General features: G+C 41.2%; 1 protein-coding gene and 1 non-coding gene across 3 annotated transcripts in view; both read right to left on the reverse strand.

The window, feature by feature from the left end:
* METAP1D (methionyl aminopeptidase type 1D, mitochondrial) overlaps window positions 1–22744 on the reverse strand; it is an 86037-nt gene extending 63293 nt beyond the window's left edge. Inside the window, exon 1 of one of the 2 annotated variants that reach the window (XM_008687120.2) lies at window positions 22639–22744. In XM_008687120.2, coding sequence (XP_008685342.1) covers window positions 22639–22678 — 40 coding nt within the window. In that variant the 5' untranslated portion in view covers window positions 22679–22744. The remainder of the gene's footprint in view (window positions 1–22638) is intronic. The other variant, XM_040643911.1, reaches the window with a different exon arrangement.
* LOC121100014 lies at window positions 21705–21811 on the reverse strand. Its single transcript, XR_005831753.1, has one exon. It is a non-coding gene; the product is annotated as a U6 spliceosomal RNA (small nuclear RNA).
* Window positions 22745–26902: the final 4158 nt, after the last annotated feature.

A 26902-nucleotide genomic window follows, 5' to 3' on the forward strand; every position in this document is an offset into this window, starting at 1 on the left:
AGAGTTAAATAATTGAGTTAAAAGGTATGAAATTTTCTGGCTATTTTTTAAAGTTGTTTTTTGAAAATAAAGATTTTTATTATTAAATATGAAAAATATATTTCACAAAACGGGTATCTCCCCACCTATTCAGTTAAATGATATCCACAGATGATAAAAAGTTGAAAAACTTGCATTTATATGTAAAAAAATACCCCCATTTATTTGTTTTTAAAAAATGGTAAGCACTTAAGTCCTCAAAATCAATACTGTCCAACTTCTTGGTTGGAATGAGCCACATTTAAAAAAACCAACCTGACGGCAAGCAGGCCATGCTTTGGAATTAAATGACTACATATTTGGGACATCCTAAAATAGTCTCAATGTAATGTAATCCTCCAAGGGTATATCTATTTGTGTGTGTTTTTTTTTTTAAAGATTTTATTTATTTATTTGACAGAGAGAGACAGCCAGAGAGAGAGGGAACACAAGCAGGGGGAGTGGGAGAGGAAGAAGCCCAGCGGAAGAGCCTGACGTGGGGCTCGATCCCAGAACTCCGGGACCACGCCCTGAGCCGAAGGCAGATGCCCAACGACTGAGCCACCCAGGTGCCCCCTATTTGTGGTTTTACTTTTTTATAACAATACATTTTTTTGGTGTTGTTAAAAATACACTCACAAATCTGAAAGAAAAGCTTTGTCAGACCATGTTTCCCCATGATGTGTGTGGTCCTGCTCTGCCAAGCAGAGCTGTAGTTTTGCTCTCCCCTTTTTCTCTTCTATTCTCTCTCAAGTGGCCCCTTTCACACGCAGATTTACCTCTTGTGTCTCATCTCAGCGAGTGGCATCACCAACACAAGCTCCTTTCATTTTTTACCTTCTTCCCACTTATATTCTGTCTCTATGTACACATACCTCCTTGCCTTCAAGTTCTTACATATTTATTTTCTCTTCCAGGATGTGAGCCTTTCCCTCTTTTCCCCCACATCCCTTCACCCTCACTTTCGGCTTCCCTCTGATTCCCTGGGCCTCTCATCTCTCCTCTCACACACTGGAGCAACTCCTGCCCCGGGTCCTAGTTCAGGGAACTCTGCCCAAGTGGCTGAGGGGATAATTGGGGCAAGGGTGGGGGTGCAGATGCATGAAGGCTGGGTGTGAGGAGACCAGGTGGCCAGCCAGGGTTTCCCAGGCCTCTGCGGCAGGAGGGGGTAGGCCTGAACTATAGGATGGGGCCGCCAAAGCAGGAGACAGCGGCCAAGTCCTGCTGCTCGACAGCCGGAGCACATACGCAGAAGCCACTAGAAACGCTCTGTGCCCTGGATTGGGTCTGAGAGTTGCCAGTTGGCCATACTGACCTAGACAGCCAATTAAGGCATGTTCGAGGTCTGCTGAACAGAACAGTCTTTTAAACTAGGCTAAATCCCCCGTTAAGAGTTGCTGATTTTTCTCCCCATAAATTAGATTTACAGTCATAGTAAGAACTGAAAGACAAATCAAGCAAGGGTACTGAAAACTCGGACACACACTGAACATTAGAGTTACTGTACTTGGAAACAAACCACGTATTTGGTGAACACTGAGGATCTAGTAGGTATGCTTGATGAGAATTTGTACTGGGAAGAAATTTAAGATCAAGGTCAGGAATGATTAATATGCATGCAGGAAGTCATCAACATTTAAGCATAAGCAATATGAATCTCATTAAATCTTCAATCACTTCCTATTGCCTGAAGGAACTGGTGGTAGTCTAATGATTAAAGCAGTAACATTAAAGTAGAAAACAGTAATAGAAAATGCATCTGACCCTTATAAAAGGAGCTAGCACAAGGACCGATGCACCTGAGCCGACTTTGTAAGACTCTCCGCGGCAGCTGTGATTTTTCTTTAACTTGCACTGTCTCCTTGTCCCCTGAGCTAGAAGGCTTTGCTGAAAAGTGACTGCGGAAAGAGATGTTCAAGGGCTTTCTGCTTTCCTTTTTTTTAAATCCAGGTAATTGATAATCTTTCACACGCTTCCCAACAGGCCATCATAGTGCTGTTTGTCGCGTCGCCCACTTACTGCCACTATCAGCAGAGAACAGCACCTCCCTACGCCCCAGCCTTCTCCTGCTGTGTCGCTCACTCACTTTTCTGATTGCTCAGCAATGCCCTGAACAGCTGCTATTCACAGAGCATAAAGTAGGGGAGAAATGACAGAAGACAACAGAGCTGTCTTTTGAAATATCAATTCCTAGAGGGGCTGGTTTTCAGCAGCATCAACCAGTTGGCAGCGAGCGTGGTAAGGGTGTTCTTTTCATCCCTGACCTATTTTTATTTGATCTTATAGGAAAACCATAAACTTACTGATGACAGAGACAGAGTATGATGCCCCAAATTCAGAATTATCACAGTGCCCAAGAGAAGGATAAACAAGAAAAGATTCCAAGTGTAAGAGATAAAAGGACCTCAAGTTTAACTTTCCTAAGTTAATATTTCAGGAATTTATAAGCTTTGTCTGTGGATGTGGTAGAAATTTTTTAAAATCATGGTTGTATTACTAGTAGCCCGTCTTAGGGAAAAAAAAAATCATTTTAGGAATGCCTACTCTATCAAAATGGTAAGATTGTAAGTGACTTTCACATTCTTCTTGATACATCTTCATAATATCTTAATACTACCACTACACACAGTTAGTAAGGGCTTATTACGTGTCATGCACTGTGCTAAGAGCCAATGGCTTAGCCATTGACCCAGCCTCCTGGCATTCATACCTTGGTCTGCCACACTGTGCTGTTCTGTGTGACTGACAGCATGTGGCAGGAGTGATGGAAGTCACTTCTGAGATCAGGTTATGAAGGACTGTGGATTCTGTCGTGGGCACTTTGATTCTCTCTCTCTCAGATCACCAGTTCTAGAAGAAGCAGGCTGCCATGTTGTAAGCAGTCCTGTGTGTAAAGACATAGGTGGCAAAAACTGTGAAGTCTCCACAAGTACTGAGGCCTGCTATGCGCCATGTGAATGAGCTTGGAAACAGGTCTTCCAGCCCCAGTCAAGTTGGGAGATGACTGTATCTCCAGCCAATAGCTCAACGTCCTGCGAGGTCCTGAGCCAGAGGCACCCAGCTAAGCCACGCCCAGGTTCCGGGCCCTCAGAAACTGTGACGTGGTAAGTGTTTGCTGTTTGGGATAATTTGTTAACACAGCAGGCATTGTTTCTTAAATCCTCATAGTAGACCAGTAAGGTCGGGGCCTGTATCATCCTGAATTTAAAAATGAAGAAACTGGGGGCGCCTGGGTAGCTTAGTTGGTTGAGTGGCAACCTCTTGGTTTTGGCTGGGGTCATGATCTCAGGGTCATGATCTCAGAGTCATGGTATCGAGCCCTGGGGCAGGTTCTGCGCTCAGTGGGGAGTCTGCTTGAGATTCTCTCTCTTGATCTCCCTCTGCCTCTCCCCCACCCTGTCTTCATGGAGCTTACATTCTGGTTATGAGAGACAGACATAAATACATGGAAAATAGTGATTTATGTTATGGAGAAAATACAGGGTGATGAGGGCCTACTGCTAAGGTGACATTTGTGTAGAAAATAAAAGAAATGAATTTGTGAGCAGCGTAGATATCTCAAGGAATAGTGTTAACACGCAGAGGAATGGCAAATACAGAATGTGCAGAATGTACTGTTCAGGGAACAGTAAGGAAGCCTCTGTGACTGAGAAGGATAGCTTGGGGGGATGACGTGTCTGGAAGCCAAATGATGAAAGTGTTTGAAGGGGAAGGAAGTAGTCAATTATGTCAGGTGTTCTGCTGGTTGCTGGTAGTTCTCATAACATAAGGACTCTTGGGATTTAGTGATTTGGTGATTTATTTTTTTAACAAGAGAAGTGATGGAGTCCTAAGATCTTTTAAAAAGCAATTTAAGAGAAATTAAGAAGAGAGAAATTAAAAATGGAGTATAGACTGTTTGGTTTTGCTCAGAAGTGGAGTTGAGAAATGGGCAGCTAGAGGAAGACACAGGATAAAGTTAGAGAACTTTATTTTTACTTTTTAAAAAGTGTAGAATTTACATACAATGAAACACACACTAAGTACATGATTCAGTGAGGTTTGAAGTCCCCCCTCCACATAAATAGCTGCTTTTGGGGGTTTGAATTTAAAAATCTATTTGTGGGAGATTGAGACATGCAACAGATCTGGTGGGCTGCATTCCTCTGTTTTTTTTTTTTTTTTTTTTTTTAAGATTTTATTTATTTATTTGACAGACACAGCCAGTGAGAGAGGGAACACAGCAGGGGGAGTGGGAGGGGAAGAAGCAGGCTCATAGCAGAGGAGCCTGATGTGGGATTCGATCTCATAACGCTGGGACCACGCCCTGAGCCGAAGGCAGACGCTTAACAACTCTGCCACCCAAGCGCCCCTGTTTTGTTTTTGAAACAACTGCAAACTTACAGAGAAGTTGGAAGTATAAGTACAAAGACCTTTTTTCCCTGAACTATTTGAGAATAAATTGCTGACTTGATGAACCATCACCACGTACTCTTTTAACGTATATTTACTGTGAACAAGAACATTATTATACATGACCAGAACAGAATCATCAAAATTAGAAAATTAATATCAATACATTATCACCACTTAATTCTCAGACTCTGTTTATGTTTCCCACGTGTCCCCAAACACCCATTATAGCTGTAGCAAAGGGGTCCAGTTTAATTAGGCTCAGGGCTTACATCTGGTTGCCTTGTTTCTTTTGTCCCCCTCCGACTGGAACAGTTGTCAGTCTTTTCTTGACTTTCATGACCTTGACACCTTTGAAGATGGCAGACCAGTTATTTTGTAGACTGCCCCTCAGTTTGGGTTTATCTGATGTTTGCTCATGGTTATTTCAGGTTCTGTATCTTTGGTAGGGAGATCACAGAAGTGATGTGCCGATCTTACAGCACCTGTCCGTTTTTCATTAAACTTTCAATTCTTTCATTCATTTAGTTCCCATTTTATTTAGTGGATTATAATCTGTTACTATCCTGTATTTTGGTCCTTATATTGTCCCTGATTTGGCCAGTGAGAGCCTAGTTCATGCTGGCTTCTGTGTTTTTACATGTCCTCCTCCTTTTTTGATTACTTCATTCTTTGATTACTTTCTGGAACAAGATATTCCAGGCTCATTTGTTATCTCTGCCACAGCTCTGGAATCAGCCATTTCTCCAAGGAGTATTGTTGGGTTTTTTCCTTTTTCTTTTCTTTCTCTTTCTTTTCTTTTCTTTTCTTCTTTTCTTTCTTTCTTTCTTTCTTTCTTTTCTTTCTTTCTTTCTTTCTCTCTTTTCTTTCTTCTTCTCTTTCTTTTCCTCTCCTCTCCTCTCTTTTCTTTTCTTTTCTTTTTTTGGAAGAGGAAAATGTCATTTTGAAGCCAAGATCTTCTCGGTGAGCAGGTGAGCTTGTTGCTGTTAGTGTTCTAACACTAATGAGAGTGGGCGTTCTCAGTGGACAGAACTTTATGCCTTCCCTTTCTTTCTTTTTTTTTTCCCCTAAAGAATTATTTACTTACTTGAGAGAGAAAGCACGAGCAGGAGGGGCAGAGGGAGAGGAAGAGGAATCTCTAGCAGACTCTGGACTGAGCTCAGAGACTGATTCAGGGCTCTCTCTCATGACCTCAGGCGAAACCAAGAGTTGGATGCTTAACCGACTGAGCACGCAGGTGCCCCAAATTATGCACTTTAAATAGGTGAACTGTATGGTCTGTGAACTATATTTCAATAAAGTCGTTGTTTGTTTGTTTTTTTAAGAACTAAACGCCTCCATACTTCTCTACAGCCGTCACCATCACTTTTCATCAGTTCCTTCCATTGCTAAAATTTTCGTCCAAGTCACCACGACTTCCTTGTGGCCAAATTCACTGACCTTTACTGAGCCACCCAGGAGCTTCCTCCTGAGCCTCTTGGTTTCTGCCAATTCCTGTTCTGCTTTGGCAACTCCTCTCCTTCCATAAGTCCCTTTCTATCCACCAGAGCCTGTGGATTTCTCCCCTGCATCATTCCTCCTGCATCCATCTCTCCCCTTTCTTCCTGTAGTCACTGCATTAGTTCAGGCCCCCATTTCTCTGTTTCCGCCACTACCTCCCAACTGACCTGTAATGGTTTTTCCTCTCCAATACACCCAGAACACCACCAATAGCACATCTGAACAGAGACCCCACTTCACTTATTTGTCGAAACACTCTGCTGCCCATAAGACAGACCCTCAGCTGGCCCTCACGGCCCTCTACGACCCGGCCCTAACCTGTATTATTAATCATCTATAAGTCCCCTACACAAATGCTCAGCTCTAGCCAAACACTCCATTCCGGAGCCCTCCATATCTTGATTTTTCCTGTATCCACATGGTTTTCCCACCACTGCCCTGCCCTACCCCCTTAGAAATGGCCCCACCCCCAGGCTTCCTGCTGACCTCCTGACTCATCTGTCAATGCGCAATTCAACCATCATCTCTTCTGTGAAGTGAGCACTCCCCCTCCAAACGAGCCTTTCTTCCTCTTATTCTCAGAGCCCCATTATACGTTTTGCACTGTTAAATGTATTGCGCTGCTTCCTCCAATTAAATTAAAAACTGTATGAGTCCGCTCAGAAGTCACCTCCATCATGAAAACTGCAGAACTTTCCAGTTCTCTCACTCTTCATTCCCACTATACCTGTTCTTTGACCTTGCTGGTAATTATCATCTTAGAACAACTCCCTTTCCCCCCAAACCATCAGCCTCTTCTCTTTTTACTTCTACATCCTAGATTATTCATTATAATAATAATAGACCCAGAAACAAATGAAACAGACAGGGTCCATGTCTCTAGGAAACTTACAGCCTAGGGTAGACTCTAGAATTCCTTAAATCAATCCCCTTCTTGCCAACCACCCACGTCTCTTACTCCTTGGTCTTTCCAGGGCATCCAACTGGAAAACTCCAGTCAATTCCACTATCTACTTTCACTCTTTCATACACACAAGATGATGCCCATTTGGAGAAAATCACACAGTGGCAATAAATGGGGCCATTACAAATACACGGTCTCTAATTTCACTTGGATCTCAGCACTGCTAGGCAATCCTTCTATTATCCCTTATCGGTTTCCTCTCCTATTTCTCAATCCCTTACCTCATTTCATCTCCGATCTCTGCAAACATGTACAGAAAGAAATAGAAGTCATTGGGGGAATGAGGAGCTTCTTCAATTTTCTGTTCCCTCTCCCACTTGAAGAACTATCTACATGCATACCTACCATTTCCTCCAACCGTAAGGGAGAAGTCTAGTATCTTCACCCCTTCTCACACTTGTGCTCAGCTGGCCCATTCAGGTGGCCCCCAAATCCTGCATATTTACTGCCAAAAGTAGCTGGCTCCAACCCCTAGCTCTCACCCTCCTTGCCTACCATATTAAACCAGCAAAGCTCCCAGAGGCTGCAGAGGTGCTCACCTCTGTCTCTGCCTTTGGATAAGAGGGTACCTTTGGACACCCTCTGTCTCTAGACTTCTCTGACCAGCCCTCCTTGCACAGCAGGACTCAATCCAGTCTTCTCCTCTGTGAAGCTGAAGATTCCTCAGTCTATACTGGATGATCCCATTGCACCATTTGGTTACTTCTGTCTGTGCCTCTATCTTACTCTGTTGCAGTAACTGACTTACATGTCTGGTCTCCCTAAAAGACTGTGAACTCACAGACGGCAAGAAATGTGGATTCCAAGTCCACTGCAGTGCTAGTGTCACAGTCTTCATTATTTAGGTTCCTTATTTGTGTTTCTACAACATGTGGGTCAAATCTCTTCTTTCTCCCTGTTAATTTATACACTACTCCTTTGTGATCAGAGAATGTAGTTCATATAATTTTTCTTTCTAGAACTTTTTGAGGTTTTTAGTGTTATAACATCAAATTTTATCCCAATTTCATGTATATTTGTAAAAACAATCTTTAATCCAAGGTATCAAATTTAATACTAAATCAGATTTACTAATTATAACATTCTGAACTTCAGTAATCTTATTATGTCTACTGAAATTGCCAAATTAGAGGCATGCTAAAGTTTCTCACTATGATTGTAGTTTTATTCTTTTGCTTTTAACAGCTCTTGCTTTATGTATTTTAACATGTTATTTGATTCATAAAGATTATTAATAACTATATTGAAACAACATTAACAGCCACTCTTCATTCGTTCAAAAAAATCTTTATGAAATGTTTATTACGTGTCTGGCACTGTTCTAGGTACATGGGATACACTGGGAACAAAACATACTCCTTCTCCTTATGGAACTTGCATTCTGGGGGGGGAGATGGGCAACAGCAACAAAAATGAAAAGTAAGTAAATCATACAGTGTGTTAGAAAGTGTTATGAGTAGGGCCTCATAGGATATTATAAGGACTTTGGCTTTTACTCTGAGTGAAATAGGTGTTGAACAAAAGAGTGACATGATCTGACTGACATTTTTAAAAGTTCAGTCTGGCTGTTGTGTTGAGAATCGAGTTGAGGAGGTCAATGGTAGAAACAGGGAGACCAGCAGTGGGTTATTACAGTAATCCTGGAAAGAAACCACAGTGGCTCAACTCAGGGAGGTGACAGTTGGGGGTGTGTGTGACAAAAATGCATTCTGGGTATATCATAAAGTTAGATTAAACAGGATTTCTTGGCAGAGAATTATAGAGGGAGAAAAAGAAAGGGACTGGGGGTGATTCAAAGGTTTATGGTCTGAGAAACTGACCATCAACTACCATCAACTAAGGTAGGGAAGTTTTTGGAACGGAGCAAATTTTAGGGAAGAGATTATAAATCCAGTTTTGGAGTTTTGGACATGTTGATTTTGAGATGTCTATTAGACATCTAAGTGGAAATGTTCAGTAGGTGGTTGGATGTATGAGCCTAGAATTTAGGAGAAAGGTCTTGGCTGAAGGCATAAATATGGGAGTTGACAGCTTAATGGATCATGGGACTGATGAGATCATTAAAGGAATGAATGGTGAGTGTACAGAGAGAAAAGGTGCATGAACCTCACTGTTCTGTTTGATGCTTTTTGCCCTAAATTCTCTTCTGCCCAATGGTAATATTGCTACTTTGCTTTTTCTCGATGAATATTTCTCTATTGACAAATTTGACCTTGGGTTAATTTTCTAGCTCAGTTCTCCTGGAAACCTGGTAAAAATGGAATGTCAGCCATCATATTAAGTACTATCACTTATGATAAAAATTATTCCAGACTGATAAACTTCATCAAGGCTATGAATAAATTTTATATCTGGCGAGAACCTATACTTTGTTGTGTGTGGTGACTCCAAGATTTGCAGGAGACAGTACATGCCTGCATGTACTCCCAAATAGCTCTTTGTAGACTTTCTATTGACAATTAGTTATTGCTGGCTATTAAGTATTATAAACTGTTCCAGTTACCATTGCTGTATAACAAGTTAATCAAAACTTGAAAGTATAAAAGAAGAAACCTAATAATTTTATTATGCTCATGGATTATTTGGGTCAGGAATTCAAAAATGAATGTCTGAGGCTGTCTGAGGTCTAAGGCCTTTAGTCAAGAAGACATGAAGGCTGAGGATGACTCAATAGTTGAGGCTGGAACCCTCTGAAGGCTCATTCACTCACATGTCTGCTGATGCGATGACTCAAAAACTAGGTCTCCTGACCAGACCACCTTCAAGTAGCCTCCCCAAGTGACTTGGCTTTCTCACAATACGGTCGCCCCAGGGAAGTTGGGTTTTTTACAAGACAACTCAGGCTCTAAGCATGACTGTTCCAGTGAACAAGGCAGAGACTGCGTCCCTTTTTACCCCCTTTTATGACAGCCTTGAAAGTCAAATAGCATCACCTCCCCCATTCTCTTTCAGTTGAAGAAGTCACAAGACAGTGTAGATTCAAGGGGAGGGGACAAAGACCGCACTTTTCCATGGGAGGAGTATCAAAGAATTTTGACAATCTAAGGGAAAAGCTTTTTTTTTTTTTTCAGATCACATCTTACTTTAGGAAATTAATGAAAACCATGCATATTATCTTCTTTCAGAAATCTCCTCATATAGACAAAATTTTGCATATATCTAGAAAGTTCATTCCTTCTCTTCCCATTGCATTCAAGAAACAGCCTTAGATTGTTGCAACTGACACTTATCCCATTAAGAAGGACTCCTATGTCCACTCCCCTGATTCTGGGCTGCCTTGTGATTGCTTCAACCAATGGAGAACAACTGCCACAAGGAAAGGGGCTTTTCTTACGCTAGGTGTTGTCACAAGTTCTCTCACTTAATTTTCATTTGACTTACATGACTTTATATACCCCTCCTTTTTTTAACAGATGAAGAAAGTGAAATTCAGAAAGTTTAAGTTATTTTTTAAATAGACTTAATTTTTATTTGTTTTTATTGTTTTAAAGATTTTATTTACTTATTTGACAGAGAGCGAGAGTGAGAGTACAAGCAGGGGGAGCTGCAGGCAGAGGGAGAGGGAGAAGCAGGCTTTCCACTGAACAGGAAGCCCACCACTAGGCTTGATCCCAGGATCCTGCAATCATGACCTGAGCCGAAGGCAGATGCTTAACCGACTGAGCCACCCAGGCACCCCTAGACTTAATTTTTAGAGCAGATTTAGGGTCACAGCAAAGTTGAGTAGAAAATTAAGTTACTTTTTTTCATTCATGTGATAAGTTGTAGAGACAGCATCCCAAATCAGATCATTACCCAGTTGCCTTTCGTCTTATATACAATGACCCTTTGGATATTAAGAAGCATATTTATTGTAAGCACAAGATCTGACATTTCACTAGATGCAAAACTGAGTCTCTTGCTATAGTGTGAATGACTAATACTATGAGACTCAACTTGCAACAAGCTCTGGAGGACATTCAACCCTTTCTTACCTTATAGTCTTCTACTCTAACATTAAGTTATAGTAAGAATTCCCTAAACTCATTTTTAAAATTGCTAATTCTGTCAATAACTTTTGGGTTTTCTATCTTGAATCTTGCAATCCTGCCTTAGGATTCTGTTTCAACACTGCATGATCCTTTCATATACTTTCATAAAATTAAAGAAGTAGATACACAATTAAAAATAAATCCACATTATTCTAAACAACAACTCATTGGTCACTTTTGGAGGAAAAACTTGTTATTTAAAAACTGGTAAATAAAGAGAACAAATCAAGCATTTAACTTTCCAGGATGAGGTCTATCAGGGTAATTAATACTTGATGAGAAAGTTTCTCTCCGTAGACATTTTTCAACAAGAAAGCAAGAAGGAATGATCGGATTAAAATACTGCCATTTTACAAACTCCAATTACCTAAAGGAGCCAAGTAATGATCACCAGTGGCCACTAACATCGCAAAAAGCAACACCCTATGAAGTATTCGTGCCGCTGTTCCCCAAAAAAAGTCTAACCTAAATCAGGTCAGGCCTTAGATCTAATGGTGAGTTTACAGAGGAACATTTTTAATGACCCCATTAGATATATAACCCGCAAAATCCAGAACGTGGATTCAACAAATAAACTTCAAGAAAAAAAGACCAAAAAGTGGGAAAATAAACCTATAGATAAAAAAAAAAAAAAGTGACTTTCTCTTCTGGCCGTGTTGACATAACTGTTATTAGAATTCCCTCCTGTCCTAAACAACTAAATTAACTAGACAAAACATGAAGGAGCTATGTTTTAGCACTGGATATTGAACAATGCCAACAGTGAACCTTGAGGGCAAACAAATACACAGAGTGAACCCAGACTGTCCCCAGTGTTCTGCCAGGGGAAACCGTTCCAATTGTGGCATTTGCAGGTGGAGGATGAGCCAACCACAGCACCTCGCTGCTTTGTCAGGGAGGCAGACAGCAGAGGTCTGGCTGCCGGCGCAGCGGGAATCTGTGTGTCACAGTGCTGGAAGGGAGGCACAAGGTCTACCAGACAGTGGCTGCTGTAGGCTAAGTGTGAACTGAGATTCTAGAGGTTGCGGGGCTGCGGGAAGTTGGAGTCCCAGCTCAAACAGAGTTGAAAGACCTCACTGAGCTGAAAAGTCATTTAACTGAGACCTCAGAAAGACATGCCTTAGGAGTAAGAACTACACATTAGCAGAACAAGGGTGGGCAAATTAAGACCTCGCTCGCTGTTTTGGTAAAGAAAATTTTATTGGAATATAGCTATGCTCATTTGTTTAATACTATCTCTGCAGCTTTTGCACTACATTGGCGAGCTGAAGAGTTGCAGTAGAGACCATAGAATCCACAAAGCCTAAGGTATTACTACCTGGCCCTCTGTAGAAAAAGTCTGCTGAGCTCTGCACTAGAGTGAGGACTACACTCTAGGTCTAAGGGCAAAACAAACAGATCCACCCTAACAAAGAATAAAACCAAGGCTGGTGAAACCAAAAAGATCTGCCAGTAATTTAACTGCCTGTCACAACAAAACTCAATGTATTTTAAAGGAAAACAACATGATCTGTACAAGGTATTATTCATTATGTCACATATACAATTACATATTAGATAACATTTAAAGAAGCAGAAAAATGGGACCTGCAATCAATGGGAAAAAAAAAGCAGACCTCACCCATGCCCCCCGTCCCCCAAGCCAGGGGTTCTTCACACACCCTGCACTCAGTGAGATGCACCCTGCACTGATGGCAATGCAGCAGACAAGGGCAAAGAGATGGTGGCCAGGCTCAGACTGGGGCCAATGCTTCCGGCGCGGTGCCTACCCAACACAGATTTATTCAAATCCAATAACTGTTACAACAATTTCGAGTAGCTCCTCCCAGAACAGCGTGGCTGCCCCAAGCCCAGCTAATGCCACCGCCAAGGTAACTGGTGGTGCTCTGCAGTCAACAGCTAGTCTCTTTATAATCTTGTTATCCCTTCTATATCTATCCTGTTTAGAGAATCAGGCCAAGAAACACCTATATTACCCCATCTTCTAAACCCAATTCAAATAGCATCTAGACATCCAGTGTGATAAGGAAAGAACAGGTCTTCATCAAATCTGCTAATTCCACACCTTACTGACACAGAAAATGCTGAGGATCACAAATTTGATTGAAGAGCATGGGAAGGTTTTGACTAGATGATGAATGTCAATATTAACATCCAAAATGAGTTAAGAGATGATTAATGTGGCTTAAGAAATATGGACATGTAAAACTCTACTTTGAAAATGAGAATAGGGGCACCTGGGTGGCTCAGTCAGTTAAGAGTCTGACTCTTGGGGCGCCTGGGTGGCGCAGTCGTTAAGCGTCTGCCTTCGGCTCAGGGTGTGATCTCAGCGTTCTGGGATCGAGCCCCACATCAGGCTCCTCCACTGGGAGCCTGCTTCTTCCTCTCCCACTCCCCCTGCTTGTGTTCTCTCTCGCTGGCTGTCTGTCTCTGTCAAATAAATAAATAAAATCTAAAAAAAAAACAAGAGTCTGACTCTTGATTTCAGCCCAGGTCACGATCTCAGGGTTGTGAGATCAGCCCCACATTGGGCTCTGCACTGGGCGTGGAGGCTGTTTCTCTCTCTCTCCCTCTGCCTCCCCTCCCTCTCTAAAAAAAGAAAAGAAAAGAAAAGAAAAGAAAAGAAAAGAAAAGAAAAGAAAAGAAAAGAAAAGAAAATGAGAATTTTTTTCCTACCTTAGAGACAAAGAATGGAATGTGGCAGAGAGATTCAATTTTCATTTGGTTCATTAAATCTTTAAGGCCATAAAACAGGTAATACAAAAAGCTTTCCATGAGCTCCTTTAGAAGAAATTTCTAGGCATTACTATAAATCCTCAATACACTGTTGTACTCTGGATACAAAGTTTTACATTGCTAAGCTATCACTGTTCTTTTTGAGAAACGAACTCTTCCCCCTCTGAGGCTTTGGGTTTGACATTGCATTTGACTTTTTATCTAGTTATTGACATGTGCCAGAGCAATGGATTGGAATCTACCCCAAATCAAAGCATAACAAGTGAATTTTGTTTATATCACCTATTTTTGTTTTTATCACCTATTCCTACTCAACAAAAGCACGAGATTCATGTAGCTAAAGTGATTCCAAAGAGTCAAAGTACATTGACCTCCATTAATTTCAAAATACTTTTTATTTCTGCATATGTTGAACACTTTTTACAAATTAAAAACGTATCTGTTTTGAAGGTAAAATTGTCAAGTCTTGAAATTAAAAAGACAAATATGTGCAGAAGCCAAAACTGTAAATCAAGTATCTGGGAAGTGAAAACTGGAAGCTTACTTACATTAAATTCAGAAAGACTTTTACACTCTTTCTGTACATTTTTTTTTTAAAACCAGAGAGGGGCCTAGGTGGCTCAGTCGGTTAAGCATCAGACTCTTGATATCAGCTCAGGTCATGATCTCAGGTTTGGGGGAGCCAGCCCAGCACTGGGCTCTGTGCTCAGCAAGGAGTCTGCTTCTCTCCTTCTCCCACTACCCCTCCCCCTGCTCTTGTCCTCTTGCATGCATTCTCTCTCCCTTCTTCTTCCTCTTTTTTTTTTTTTTAAGATTTTATTCATTTATTTGAGAGAGAGAGACAGAGATAGCGACATAGAGTACAAGCAGGGAGGAGGGAGAAGCAGGCTCCCCACTGAGGAGGGAGCCCAACACAGGGCAGGGCTCAATCCCAGGACCCTGGGACTGTGACTCAAGACAAAGGCAGACGCTTAACTGACTGAGCCACCCAGGCAACCCCCCCCAAAATAAATAAATAAATCTTAAAAAAAAAAAAAAAAAACCCTCAACCAGAATACCCATATTTGGAATACTTTCTGTTCTCAGTCAGTATTTTTAGATAGTTAGAACTTGATCCTAAGCCTAACGTGGGCTTGACTCTGGAGAGTAAATCTTTTCACAACTGCCTCAATGCACAGAAAGCTTTTTAAAAATAGACCCTCTGTAAGGTCTTTTGTTTGCATGATCACATGCTAATGCTTAGATGTTCCAATATCTAATAGGGGCACAGCAGTCTTAATAAGCAAAGACATGTTCTCCCATCTTCAGGAACCTACACTGAACTACCATACCCAACAGATCTCAAGCTGCTGTGTGTGTGTGAATGAACACTCCCTTTTGTTTCATATCTGAATGCTGTACATCTGTTTTGGGTTGTACCTTGTGTTTGTGTATTTATGCTTTGATTCATAGTAACTTCTCATGTTACAGGACTGATCTGCATTGAACACAAACTGTAAATAAAAAGAAACGGTTGAAAGAATAGAAAACCAAGCAGTCAGTAAAACAGGAACAGACCCAGAAATCACTGAAGTGACAGATTAACAGATAAAGACTTTAAAAATGGTTAGTAAAAATATGTGTGTTCAAGTACTTAAAGGAAAAGGTAGACATAATGAGTGAACAGCTGGGAATCTCAACAGAGAAATGGAAACTATAAGAAAAGAAACAACTGAGGGGCGCCTGGGTGGCTGTTGTTAAGTGTCTGCCTTTGGCTCAGGGCATGATCCAGGGTCCTGGGATCAAGCCCCACATCAAGCTCCTCCACTGGGAGTCTGCTTCTTTTTCTCCCACACCCCCTGCTTGTGTTCCCTCTCTTGCTGGCTGTTTTTCTCTCTGTCAAATAAATAAATTAAATCTTAAAAAAAAAAGCACAACTGAAAAATCTAGAACTCATATGTAGAATATATGAAGAAAATAAAAAGAGCTCCCTGTCTTTCAGGGAACATAATGAAATATCTACAGATGAAATTATATGATATCTGGGATGTGCTTCAAAACAATCCAGTTTCAGGGAGAGAGTGGCTAGAGATAAAGATAAAACAAGAGTGGCCATAAGTTGGTGATTATTATAAGTAGGTGATGGGTATGTGGGAGTTTATTTTAGTGCTCTCTCTACTTTTGTGTATGTTTGAAATTCTCCATATTCCAGGGTGCCTGGGTGGCTCAGTCAGTCAAGCGTCTGCCTTCAGTTCAGGTCAGGTCATGATCTCGGGGGTCCTGGGATTGAGCCCCAAGTAGGGTGCCCTGCTCAGCGGGAAGTCTGCTTCTCCCTCTGCTCCTCCTCCCACTTGCGTGCCACACACACACACACAGACACACACACTCTCCCTCTCTCTCTCAAATAAGTAAATAAAATCTTTAAAAAAAAAAAGAAATTATCTATGTTCAAAAGCTAAAAAAGAAATCCCATCTCCACAAGAAAAAGCTATTTTAACTGTAAAATAAGATGTTCAAGTGAAGCTCTACACACATATTATTCTCCTTCCATCTTTGCCAAATTCCCTAAGATATACAGCATCCACTCTGCATTTTCAAAGATCTCCAGTGCTTGGGGAAAGTGGGCATTTCACAGAAACTGAGTATTCAATATTTTCTCTTCCTCTCTCTGTATGTTATACACTTAGACATAGATGAAAATACTGGTGTTTCATTTTACAAAATGGGATTATATTAAACTGTTCTATAACTTGCTTTTTCCAAGCAATATATGTTGTAGATATCATTCCTTGTCAACACATCCAGGTCAACATCATGCTTTTTTTTCTTTTGAATGACTGCAAGGATTCATCAGTGAAGGTCTATATAGCCTACACTGTGCACCGAGATTTTATAATTTCAATAGGAGACAGGAGCTAATTGCGTTATAGAAAGCTGTTTCAAGCAGAGGAAAAACATAAGAGCATATATGGCTTTAGGGACATGCCTGACTTTAGAGAATTTAGGGCCATGATTTGATTATTAAGTATGTCTTAATCTATACGTAACAAGCTGTATTATAATAGGGTTGGACGGTATTTGTTAAAAAATACCATATTAGCAAAAATCCATTTCATTCTCTGGCTATCAACACGAGTAGAGTTTAAGTCACAGGAAGCTCCTTTAGCATTTTCCAAATTGCACAAAGACTACATCCTAAAACTTAATTCTAACTTGGCTTGGCAAAATTGAGGATACATTTTCCTAGCACAAGATAGTAAAGGTCTCAGGTCAGTTGACAAAAGTTTGAACTACTTAATTCATGAGGTAAAACAGCCCTCCCCTACCTGGAGGTTAAATTTTTGAAAAACCACTATGGCAAGAGAATTCTCAGTGGAAGAATCAATGGCCTTTGAGTAACAAATTAGCAGAAGCGCTTGTAAATATTTTTACATTTGTTAAACTAAAAAACCCCCAAGAATAATGAAATATTAGTATAATTATATGCATCTTAAATGATAGTATGGTAAGGAATAATAATACAAATATTCTATTTGGATATATTACATAATATTTGGATAACAAATGCTCAATATATAGGGGCACCTGGGTGGCGCAGTCATTAAGCATCTGCCTTCGGCTCAGGGCGTGATCCCGGCGTTATGGGATCGAGCCCCCATCGGGCTCCTCTGCTATGAGCCTGCTTCTTCCTCTCCCACTCCCCCTGCTTGTGTTCCCTCTCTCACTGGCTGTCTCTCTCTCTCTGTCAAATAAATAAATAAAATCTTTAAAAAAAAATGCTCAATATATAAAATTTGAACACATCAAGTACAAAAAAGTAAAAATCAGTCCAATCTCACCATCTAGAAATAACAACTATGAACATCTGGGTGAACATCATTTGAGATATCTCTTTGTGCACAAGAAAGCAAAGATATGCACTTTTACATAAGTGGGATAAACTGTTCTATACCCTGCCTTTTTTTTCTCAATATGTGTCAATGACTATTTAGGTCTACAGTACATTGGTATCATCTTTTTTTTTTTTTTTTAAGATTTACTTATTTATTTTAGAAGGAGAGAGATCATGAGCAAGAGGCACAGAGGGAGAGGAAGAGAGAATCTCAAGCAGATTCCAGCTAGAGCGTGGAGCCCCACACAGGGCTCGATCTCATGACCCTGAGATCATGACCTGAGCTGAAACCAAAGTCAGACGCTTAACCGACTGAACCACCCAGGTGCCCCTCGACATCATCTTTTCTAATGGCTGCATAGCACTCTGTGCATGGAGGAACCACAATTTACAAAGCCATTCTCTTACCAATGGCCATTTCAGATTCTGTCCAATATTACCAACATAAAATCTTATTCAAACACCTTTGCATACTCATCCTATTGTTCTCTTAGGATAAATTCCTAAAAGCAGGATTGTTAGGTAAAAGGCACGTATACTTTACATCTTGACAGACATTGCCACACAGCCCTCTGGAGAGACCAGACTATTTCACACACCCACCAGCTGTGCCTTTCTTAGAGTTTCTGCCAGACTTGCCAACAGTCTGCCCCCTCTCCTCCCACAGTGTCAACTCCTTCCACATGGCTTGTGGAAGTACAGCAGGATAGTGCTTAGGTGCAAGGGTTTACTTCCATCAGCTTCCTTCATCTCTCCCATGGCTACACTGCTTAAACTTCAAGCTCTTCTCTTTTAGATTTCCTCCCTTCCCCCATTTCAACTTCTTTTTTTCTAATTACAAGTCTGATTCACAATTCAAATAACCCAGAATAAAATTCTCATAGTTGCCAAAAAAGATACACAGAAGTAAAATGGCCTTATTTTTGGAGAGAGGTGCGATATAAAAAAGAAAGAGAAGAAGAGAGAAAGGAAAGAAGAGAGAAAGGAAAGAAGAGAGAAAGGAAGGAAGGAAGGAAGGAAGGAAGGAAGGAAGGAAGGAAGGAAGAAAAATTCACTATCTAGGGCTGTTATGTGAAGAAAACTGACATTTTGAGGTAATTATTCTTTAGGCTTACCATACAACTTCGGTTCACAAATATTTCTATAGGAGGTTGCAATCTAAAAGGGTTTTCATTTAGTTGTGAAACAGAGTACTTACCATGTGCAGACACTGTGCTCCAGGCTTTGGGGAGACAGATAAAGAAGGTAAGACATGCCTGTAAGAAGCTCCCATTCTAGTGGGGAGACAGAGGTGTAAACTAATATTTTTTAGAGAAGTGTACATACTTTGATGCCAGGTGACAAGTGTTCTGGTAAACATACGCCCCAAGTGCTATATAATAGTTTGGCTGGGCAGAAGCAAAGAAAGCTTAAAGGAGGGATGGCACGTAGGTGTGGCCTTAAGGGATGAATGGTTTATCAGGTGAAAAAGGACACTAAGGAGCACAATTAAGGAGGCACACAATGGTAAACCTTAGCAGTGATGTGAGGAAAGGGAACTGACAGGAGATGAGGCTGAAAAGATAAAGTGAGGCCAGACTGTCCTAGAGTTGGCTTTCCATGCTAAGGGACTTTGTCTCAGCAATGAAGAGTTCCCAGAAGTTTTTCAGCAGGTAAGCATCATAATCAGAGCAGAATTTTAGAGAAAGAACTATAGTTGTGGGGAAGAGGATAGACAGAGGTGGAGACCAGTTACAAAGGCCCTGTCTAGCTAAGGAATGGTAAAGACTTATACCTAGACCATGCAGAAAACTGGAGGGATCCAAGAAATGGGATTTACTGGGCGTAAGAGTACATTTATCATGATGTGCACCAAGTAATGTACAGAATTGTTGAATCATTATATTGTATATCTGAAAGTAACATAATACTATAGGTTAATTATACTTGAATTAAAAATAAATAAGTAAATAAATAGTTGTGGGAGGGGGGAATGGGATTTACTGGGGCACCTGGGTGGCTCAGATGGTTAAGCATCTACCTTTGGCTCAGGTCATGATCCCAGGGTCCTGGGACTGAGCCCCGTGTCGGGCTCCCTGCTCAGAGGGGAGGTTTCTTCTCCCTCTCCCCATGCCCCCTGCTTGTGCACTCTCTCTCTGTCAAATAAATAAATACAATCTTTAAAAAAAAAGAAATTAGTTACATCTTAAAAAAAAAAGAAAAAAGAAATAGGATTTACTAACTCACTGGACAGAGAAATTTTTAAAAAATGGTGGGGACCAAGAGAACTCAAATGCTTTTACTTAGATACTGACTGGATGGTAATACCATTGATGGAGATAGAGTCTATAGGCCCAGAAGAAGATCTGGAAAAAAATATTCATTTCTATATTGGATCTGTTGAGTTTAAGGGGCCCAGGAGATATTTAGGAAAAGATATCCAACCGAGAGCTGGCACTGAGGCTGGTGCCTGGTTCCAGCAGACACTCTATTCATTTTTTAAAAATCAACTAGATTTGACAGTCATTGAGGTAGATAAATCTGATTGGTGACAACAAAGACAGAAAGCAGGGATGAAAGTTTAGGACAAAATCCTGGGGAACAATAATATTTAGAAACCTAACAGCAGAGCACAGTGAAAGTTTGGGAAAATCAGATAGGTAGAAGACAAGCCAGGAGAGACTGGCTCATAAAAGTGACCAGAGTGTAAAGGAGAAAGTATGTCTCAATTACTTGCCTTCCCCATTCCTTCCCATACAAAGAATCCTGTGTAGTGCCTTCAGGAGCTGGATCAAGGATTCCTGTAAGTGGGGTTGGGAGTGAGACTAAGCAGAGTTCTTGGAGCCTGGGAGTAGGCATTATGTGCCATGATCTGGGATTTCCTGCCGGTACTAATACCGGGGAATACTTTCACTCCTAAGAGGCTCTTCTTACCTTATCTCTTGCTTTCAAGAGACTGATCTGTCCTTTCTTCTTTCCAGTGTCGCTACTCATAGTTTCTACCCATCCCTTAGCCCATGATGGCAGAGAAAAAGTCTTAACAGCCTCTCAATTCAGTATGTTTAATAAGTATAACTTTGAGCCTGTTACTGTGCCTATTGAACGAGACAGATAAGACATAATTCCCCCTGAACAAGAATTAACAATTAGGAGAGGGGATGTTGAGACGAGGTTTGTAACTACTCTATGCGGTATACAGTGACTAAAGCTACAGTGGGCTGGAGAGTCATGAGAAAAACCTCGTGCCCTTTTTTTCCTGTTTTCCAGGAGGGAAAGATGCACACAGATGCTGATGATAAACCCTGACACAGAAAGACTTATAGTGAATTGACTGACATCAATTCGAGTCTGTGAAAGGAAGAAAAGAGAGGAGAGGAGCCTTCCTGAATTTACCCTTCGTTTTCCATCCTAGGGGTTTGGGGAGCAGGTGGTACAGGATGACGTGTCTGCAAATTAAAACTAGCTACGGAGAGTACATAAAAGCAACCTTTTTTGGTCACTAAACCTCTCCCTGATGACACGTTTTATCTCCCTTTTCTAATCAGAAGATCCCTCTTTTAGTTGTTGCAGCACTGTGGGATATAATGGAATGGGTTATGGCTTCCCTATAGCAGTCTTTCCCAGGATTGTCTGAACCACCATTTGTCAAAATCATTAGAGACAAAAAAAAAAAAAAAAAAAAAGTTATTTCTGTAATCTGTGGGGATTATATAGATATACACACACACATATGTGTAGATACATAATATACACATATACACACACAGTGGTTCCATCTCCACTTTGACTATCTCCCCAGATCCTCTTCACCATTACCTGGGGTACACAAAAAAGTCTAAACACCATTATTTCTTGCCAAAAGAAAAAACAGAAAAGTAACTTGATTAGTAAACAGAGCTTGGCCCGGAGCCCAGATCTTAAGAGATGTAAATTGGGGCTCTTTTCACAGGGCTGCACTCTCATGTTGACTTCCACTCTAACATCCAACCAGTCCAAAAATACTGCTTACATCACCTTCTTCTTGCACATCTCTCACTTCAGATCTTCCCGTGGCTCCTCTTACAACCTGTGTGACCTTAGTCATATTACTTAACCTCGCTGCCTCACTTTTCTCGTCTGCAAACCAGGAGTAATGCCTAAATCATTGGGTTTTATTTATTTTTCACAGTACAGTGTTCCTTTATTTATTTGTAATCTTAAAATTTTAATTCCAAAAAATATGGAACGCTTTATGAATTTGCATATCATCCTTGCGCAGAGGTCACGCTAATCTTCTCTGTATCCTTCCGATTTTAGTATAGGCGCTGCTGAACGGTGAACTAACTCATTAGGTTTTAAAACGTAGCTAGCATATGTAAGATGCTGACACAGTATCACGTACTTAAAAAGCACTTAATAAACAGTACCTATTTACTATGAAAATAATATTTACCTCACAGGACTGCTGTTTCTACATGCCTGACACCTAAGCAGTTCCTCAAAACACGTTAGTTCCCCTCTTTCCCAATCCTTGATACAACTTCCCAGTTCTTTCTAACCAAGAATGAGAAACTAGTTCAATTCCAACAAGGATTTCCCTAATTTACCTGCAAAAGTATCTGTACATTTACTAAAATCTCACCACTCACGCAAGGATAACACCTACTGAGAGTTACCCAGGCATGATTTCTCTTCTTCGCTTTAAGTCACTATAACAGAATAATCACATGTTGCAAGTTCCCCAAAAGACGTATTGTATCATGCCAACAGACACAACAAACACCAATTGCTTTCTCTGTGGCAACTGCAGGGGCATTGCCGAGTTACCGAAGATTCATCGCTCCGCAGCCAAAATAAGTAAGTTTGCTACACTAATCATACAACGGACGCGGGGGGAAGAAAACTTCAGAAAATGTCCCATAAACCTCAAGGAGTGACTGCGAATACCACGCAGTAACGCGGTGCAGGCAAATGACGAGTGAATAAATGTGTCTATTCCTGTGGCGTGTCCCTCTGTCAGCTTCTGTGTCTGCGTGTATTGGTAGAACTGAAAGTACATTCGTGTGCGCCGAAATGTTTGAGCGCGGGTGTGTAACCCCTTTGAACCCGGGTGCTTAGCGAGTGAGCTACCGTGCAAACCCCCACCGGGCTGTTCTTCAGGTGCTTACCTCTGCGGACGAGCAGGTGGACGCCGCTGGGCGCCGCCATGTTAGCGCCGATCACGTGGTCGCGGAGCACTCCTTAGCCGTCCCGCCCCGCCCCACCCGCTGGAACTGTCCAGTCGCAGCCCTGCCGAAGGCTGGAGGCGCCGGGGCCGCCCCGGGGGAGCGCGCGTGCGCGCGGGGGGCTGACTGCGGGAGCCCCGGCAGCAAAGCGGCTCCGGCACTGGGGCCAGCAGGGGAACCCGCGGCCCGCCGAGCCCGCTCCGGCCGCGAGAGGCGGGCTCCAGCCAAGGTTCGCGCGCTCGCTCAGAGCCTCTGCGCCCAGGTGGGATGGAAGAAGCCTGTCAGGTAAGCGTGGCATCCAATATTTGTAGCATCAACATTTTGGTGCATGGAAACGTGAAGTTGGGAGGAAAAAATAAAGCACAATCTAGCATTCAACATAGCACTTTGCATCGTCGGTCACTCTGTTGCAATTTCCCTGGATTGAGTTGAAAGGTAAAATTTGGTTCAAAGTCATCAGCTGCCCCTTTGCTGTCCCAGAAATTACATTACTCAGCAGAGACTCCAGACAAGACAGGAGTCTGTGTGCAGCAGCAAAATCAATTCTGGATACCCCAGTGGATCTGTTCTGGGGACTTCTCTTTCCCCAAGGACACTTCCCGCTCAGCCGTATTAACTGGAGTCTTAATCCTAAATTCGACTTTTAAGAATGAGAGGATGACGTCTGCCAGTGGCGCTGCTGAAGGATGAAGCCTACAGAAGGCCAATTATGAGACAAGTGAGGGTGCTGTTGTATCCCTAGTGATGACGGTGTCCATTCTTACAAATTCACTTTTCCTCCTAGCTGCATTTTGGAGCAGATTTCCATCCTGTCGTAGACCAGGTATTATTGATCTTGGTAGCCTGGTGCCAGGCAAAGAACCTGGTATTTAAGGAATGTCTGGTGAAAGAATTGAACTCTCCATGGAACCAGTCAAACCAAGAATTTAACAGTTTCCCAGACTTTTAATGCAGTAAAGATTGATAAGGATTCTTGGTGGATGTGTGTGATGTTCCCTAATTAATTTTTAAGAATTTAAGTACACACTTGGGTAAACATCCAGACAATGAATAAAGGAAAAAGCCCAAGTCCCCTTCCTAACCCTCTCTGCACATCACAGTCCCACTCTCCAGTCAACCACTGTGTGCATCATTCCATGCCTTTTACAGGCAAATATGTGTAAATATTTTAAATGGACTCACATACTTACTGTGAGGACTTGCTTTTTGCACTCATTATAAACATCAATTCTTAGTTCAAATTCATTCTTTTTAATGATTACGTAGTTTTGATATTTTTACGTTCAAAGAATGAATTGTAGCATGTGGCAGTTCACTAGAGGACACATACTATACTTCTTGGAGCCCCAGTTTTGGATGCTTTTGGGTCACCTTGAAAGATAAAGAGAAATAATGTTTTCCAATGAGGTGAGTAAGATGTGCAAGAATGAGAATGAAAAGTACTCCCACATGTTACTTCAGGCTCCACCTTTTTCAAACTCAGATCAGTTCCAGAAAGAGGGTTTTTGAATATGGTAAATCTGTTCTGTTCCCCTGCAACTAGAAGGAAAACGAAAAGGAAACACCATGTGGACTCAGGTGGCACCACCACAGTAGAATCCAGTGAGGAAATGCCCAATAAGTTCGGCATAGAATGTGGGTATCTAGGATGAGCTAGAAAGGACACAGATTGGAACTTGCCCAGGTTATGTAGCTCATCCACTGACCTCTGATTTGGCTTACCTCATACCATATCCCTCTGACGTTAAAAGAATTAGAAGTTGCCACTATATGTCCTCCAGAATCATCAGTTTATGAGATAAATGCATACTGACCAGCAAGATAAAAGGCTAGACCATGAATGTCTGATATTCCTTGCAATTCTAGCATTCTGTCGTCCTGGAAAGTCAGAGCATTAGAAAGAATGGTTTCATTTAGATGAGTAACCATGACTGACTGACTTCTCTACTCCATTTCTGCCCATCCTCCCACCTGTGAAATGAAGATTAATTATATTGTGGTACTTTACTAATTTGAACTCCCACCAATATACAGATTTTGTAGTTGGGATTCTTGAAAAAAAGTTGAGTAGTTTTTCAAAACCAGAGTTTAAGAAATAAAGGATAACTTCTTAATACCTTTAGTTTCTGTGTCCAAAAATTCATTCTTTAATGTTAAAATATTTTTTTAATTGCAATTAATTATTGTTTTATAGGTCTTTTACCTTGGTTTTTACTTTTTACTTAAGTTCATGTCTTATTAACAGCTTTTAAAATCTTTTTATCTTCTTTTATAAAAGAAATAAATCAGAAATAAATTCTGATATTCATATTTTTGAAGTCAGTTTTTCCTTCTTCTATTTAATGATATTTTATTATAGATTTATACCATATAACTTTTTCAAAAGTTGTATATAGTTTGTAATCAAATTTAAATTATATTGGTTTCTGTAATATATGTATTGAATTTGTAATTCAAATTCACATTTTTAAAATGCTCTAGGGGATTATGCAACATGATGTAAATCTCTTTAAAAATAAATTTTGCAGGGCGCCTGGGTGGCTCAGTGGGTTAAACGTCTGCCTTCGGCTCAGGTCACGATCCCAGGGTCCTGGGATCGAGCCCTGCATTGGGCTCCCTGCTCAGTGGGGAGCCCGCTTCTCCCTTTCCCTCTGTCTCCCAGCTTGTGGTCTTGCTCTCACTCTCTCTCTCAAATAAATAAATAAAATCTTTAAAAAAATAATAAAATAAAATAAATTTTGCTTTGTAAAACATCATCCTGTAACTTGTCTTACAAGTTTAGATTTTTAAATACTTATTAAGATTACCTATAATGCAAGATGCTTAAAAACATAAACTGTACTAAGATGCTTACATATCTATAGAAGAATATATGAATACATTGTAAAACTAACTGAAATAATGCAGTATTTCCTACTGGGCACAAAGCAGATTCTATGACCTCCTGAGGGAAACTGGTGCCCTCGGGCCTGTGTGGCTTCAGCAAGACTGTCATCTAGCCTGAGATGCCTTCATTCGCCTTTCCTAACCTTGCTTCTCAATTTTGCTCTATGAATCAGAAAAATCTGTCTTTTGATTTGATTTCAGGATCATTTCTTAGCATTTTACTCCACGGCTTGAGAAGAATATTTCCAATCTTGCCCTCTGATTTATCTGATTTTAGTATGAGTGAATACTTTTATTTATTTACATTTTTCTAAGTCAAATGAACATTCTTTCCAGGAACTAGGAGTCCTACATAAACATATCTGAACATACAACAGGGACCTGTCTCAGCAGCTCATCAGACCCCTGTAAAATTAGGGCCCAGCTTCAAGTGATTATATGGTCAGGTGGAAAATTTCTTTTTTTTTTTTTAATGGGTCAACTTTCTTTCTTTCTTGTTTTTTTTTTTTTTTTAAAGATTTTATTTATTTATTTGACAGAGGGAGACAGCCAGCGAGAGAGGGAACACAAGCAGGGGGAGTGAGAGAGGGAGAAGCAGGCTCATAGCGGAGGAGCCTGATGTGGGGCTCGATCCCAGAACGCCAGGATCACGCCCTGAGCCGAAGGAAGACGCCCAACGACTGCACCACCCAGGCGCCCCAGGTGGAAAATTTCTAAGGCACTCTTAACCAGCTTGCTGGCAGAAGGTCATTTCCTATACCAATATTTGAGACAAGAATGGATATATTACTGAGTAATCAAGGGGTATCCTTAGAGAAATTGTGTAGGTGCTCCATGTTTGGGGAGGAAGAGTAATGCCATATCCAAGGCAGTCGTGAGAAATCAGGAGGATTTCTCCTTGCTGCTTGTGCCGTTTTCTTGATCTGTAGCAGTGCCAACCAAGAAGGAACCGGGGGCAAGGGAGAGGGGCTTCAGCTGTATGTGATCCTCCTGTCCCTCTCATTGTTGATTCGTCTAATGACATTTTCTCAGGCATATAAATCCTATGTAAATGAAACTAAGTTCCACCCCCTTCTAAGAACAATATTGTCCTACCTGAGCCCCTCCTATACTGAAATTGAGAAAATTTCAGGAATCCATAGCCATTTATCAGCCTGGTCCAAATGGGCTCAGTAACTAGCTTGCCGTACCTTCCTGAACAGTCTGTCAAGGTAAGCAGAGTAAAATGGGATCAGACAGTGCTAACGCAGCTGTGGGGTAAGACCAAAACATTGTCCCAAGGTAGTTGCTCTCAGGCCCAGTGGCCAGTATTCATTTCAAG

Source organism: Ursus maritimus, unplaced genomic scaffold, assembly GCF_017311325.1.
Source record: "Ursus maritimus isolate PB19 unplaced genomic scaffold, ASM1731132v1 scaffold_1, whole genome shotgun sequence".
NCBI lineage: Eukaryota > Metazoa > Chordata > Mammalia > Carnivora > Ursidae > Ursus > Ursus maritimus.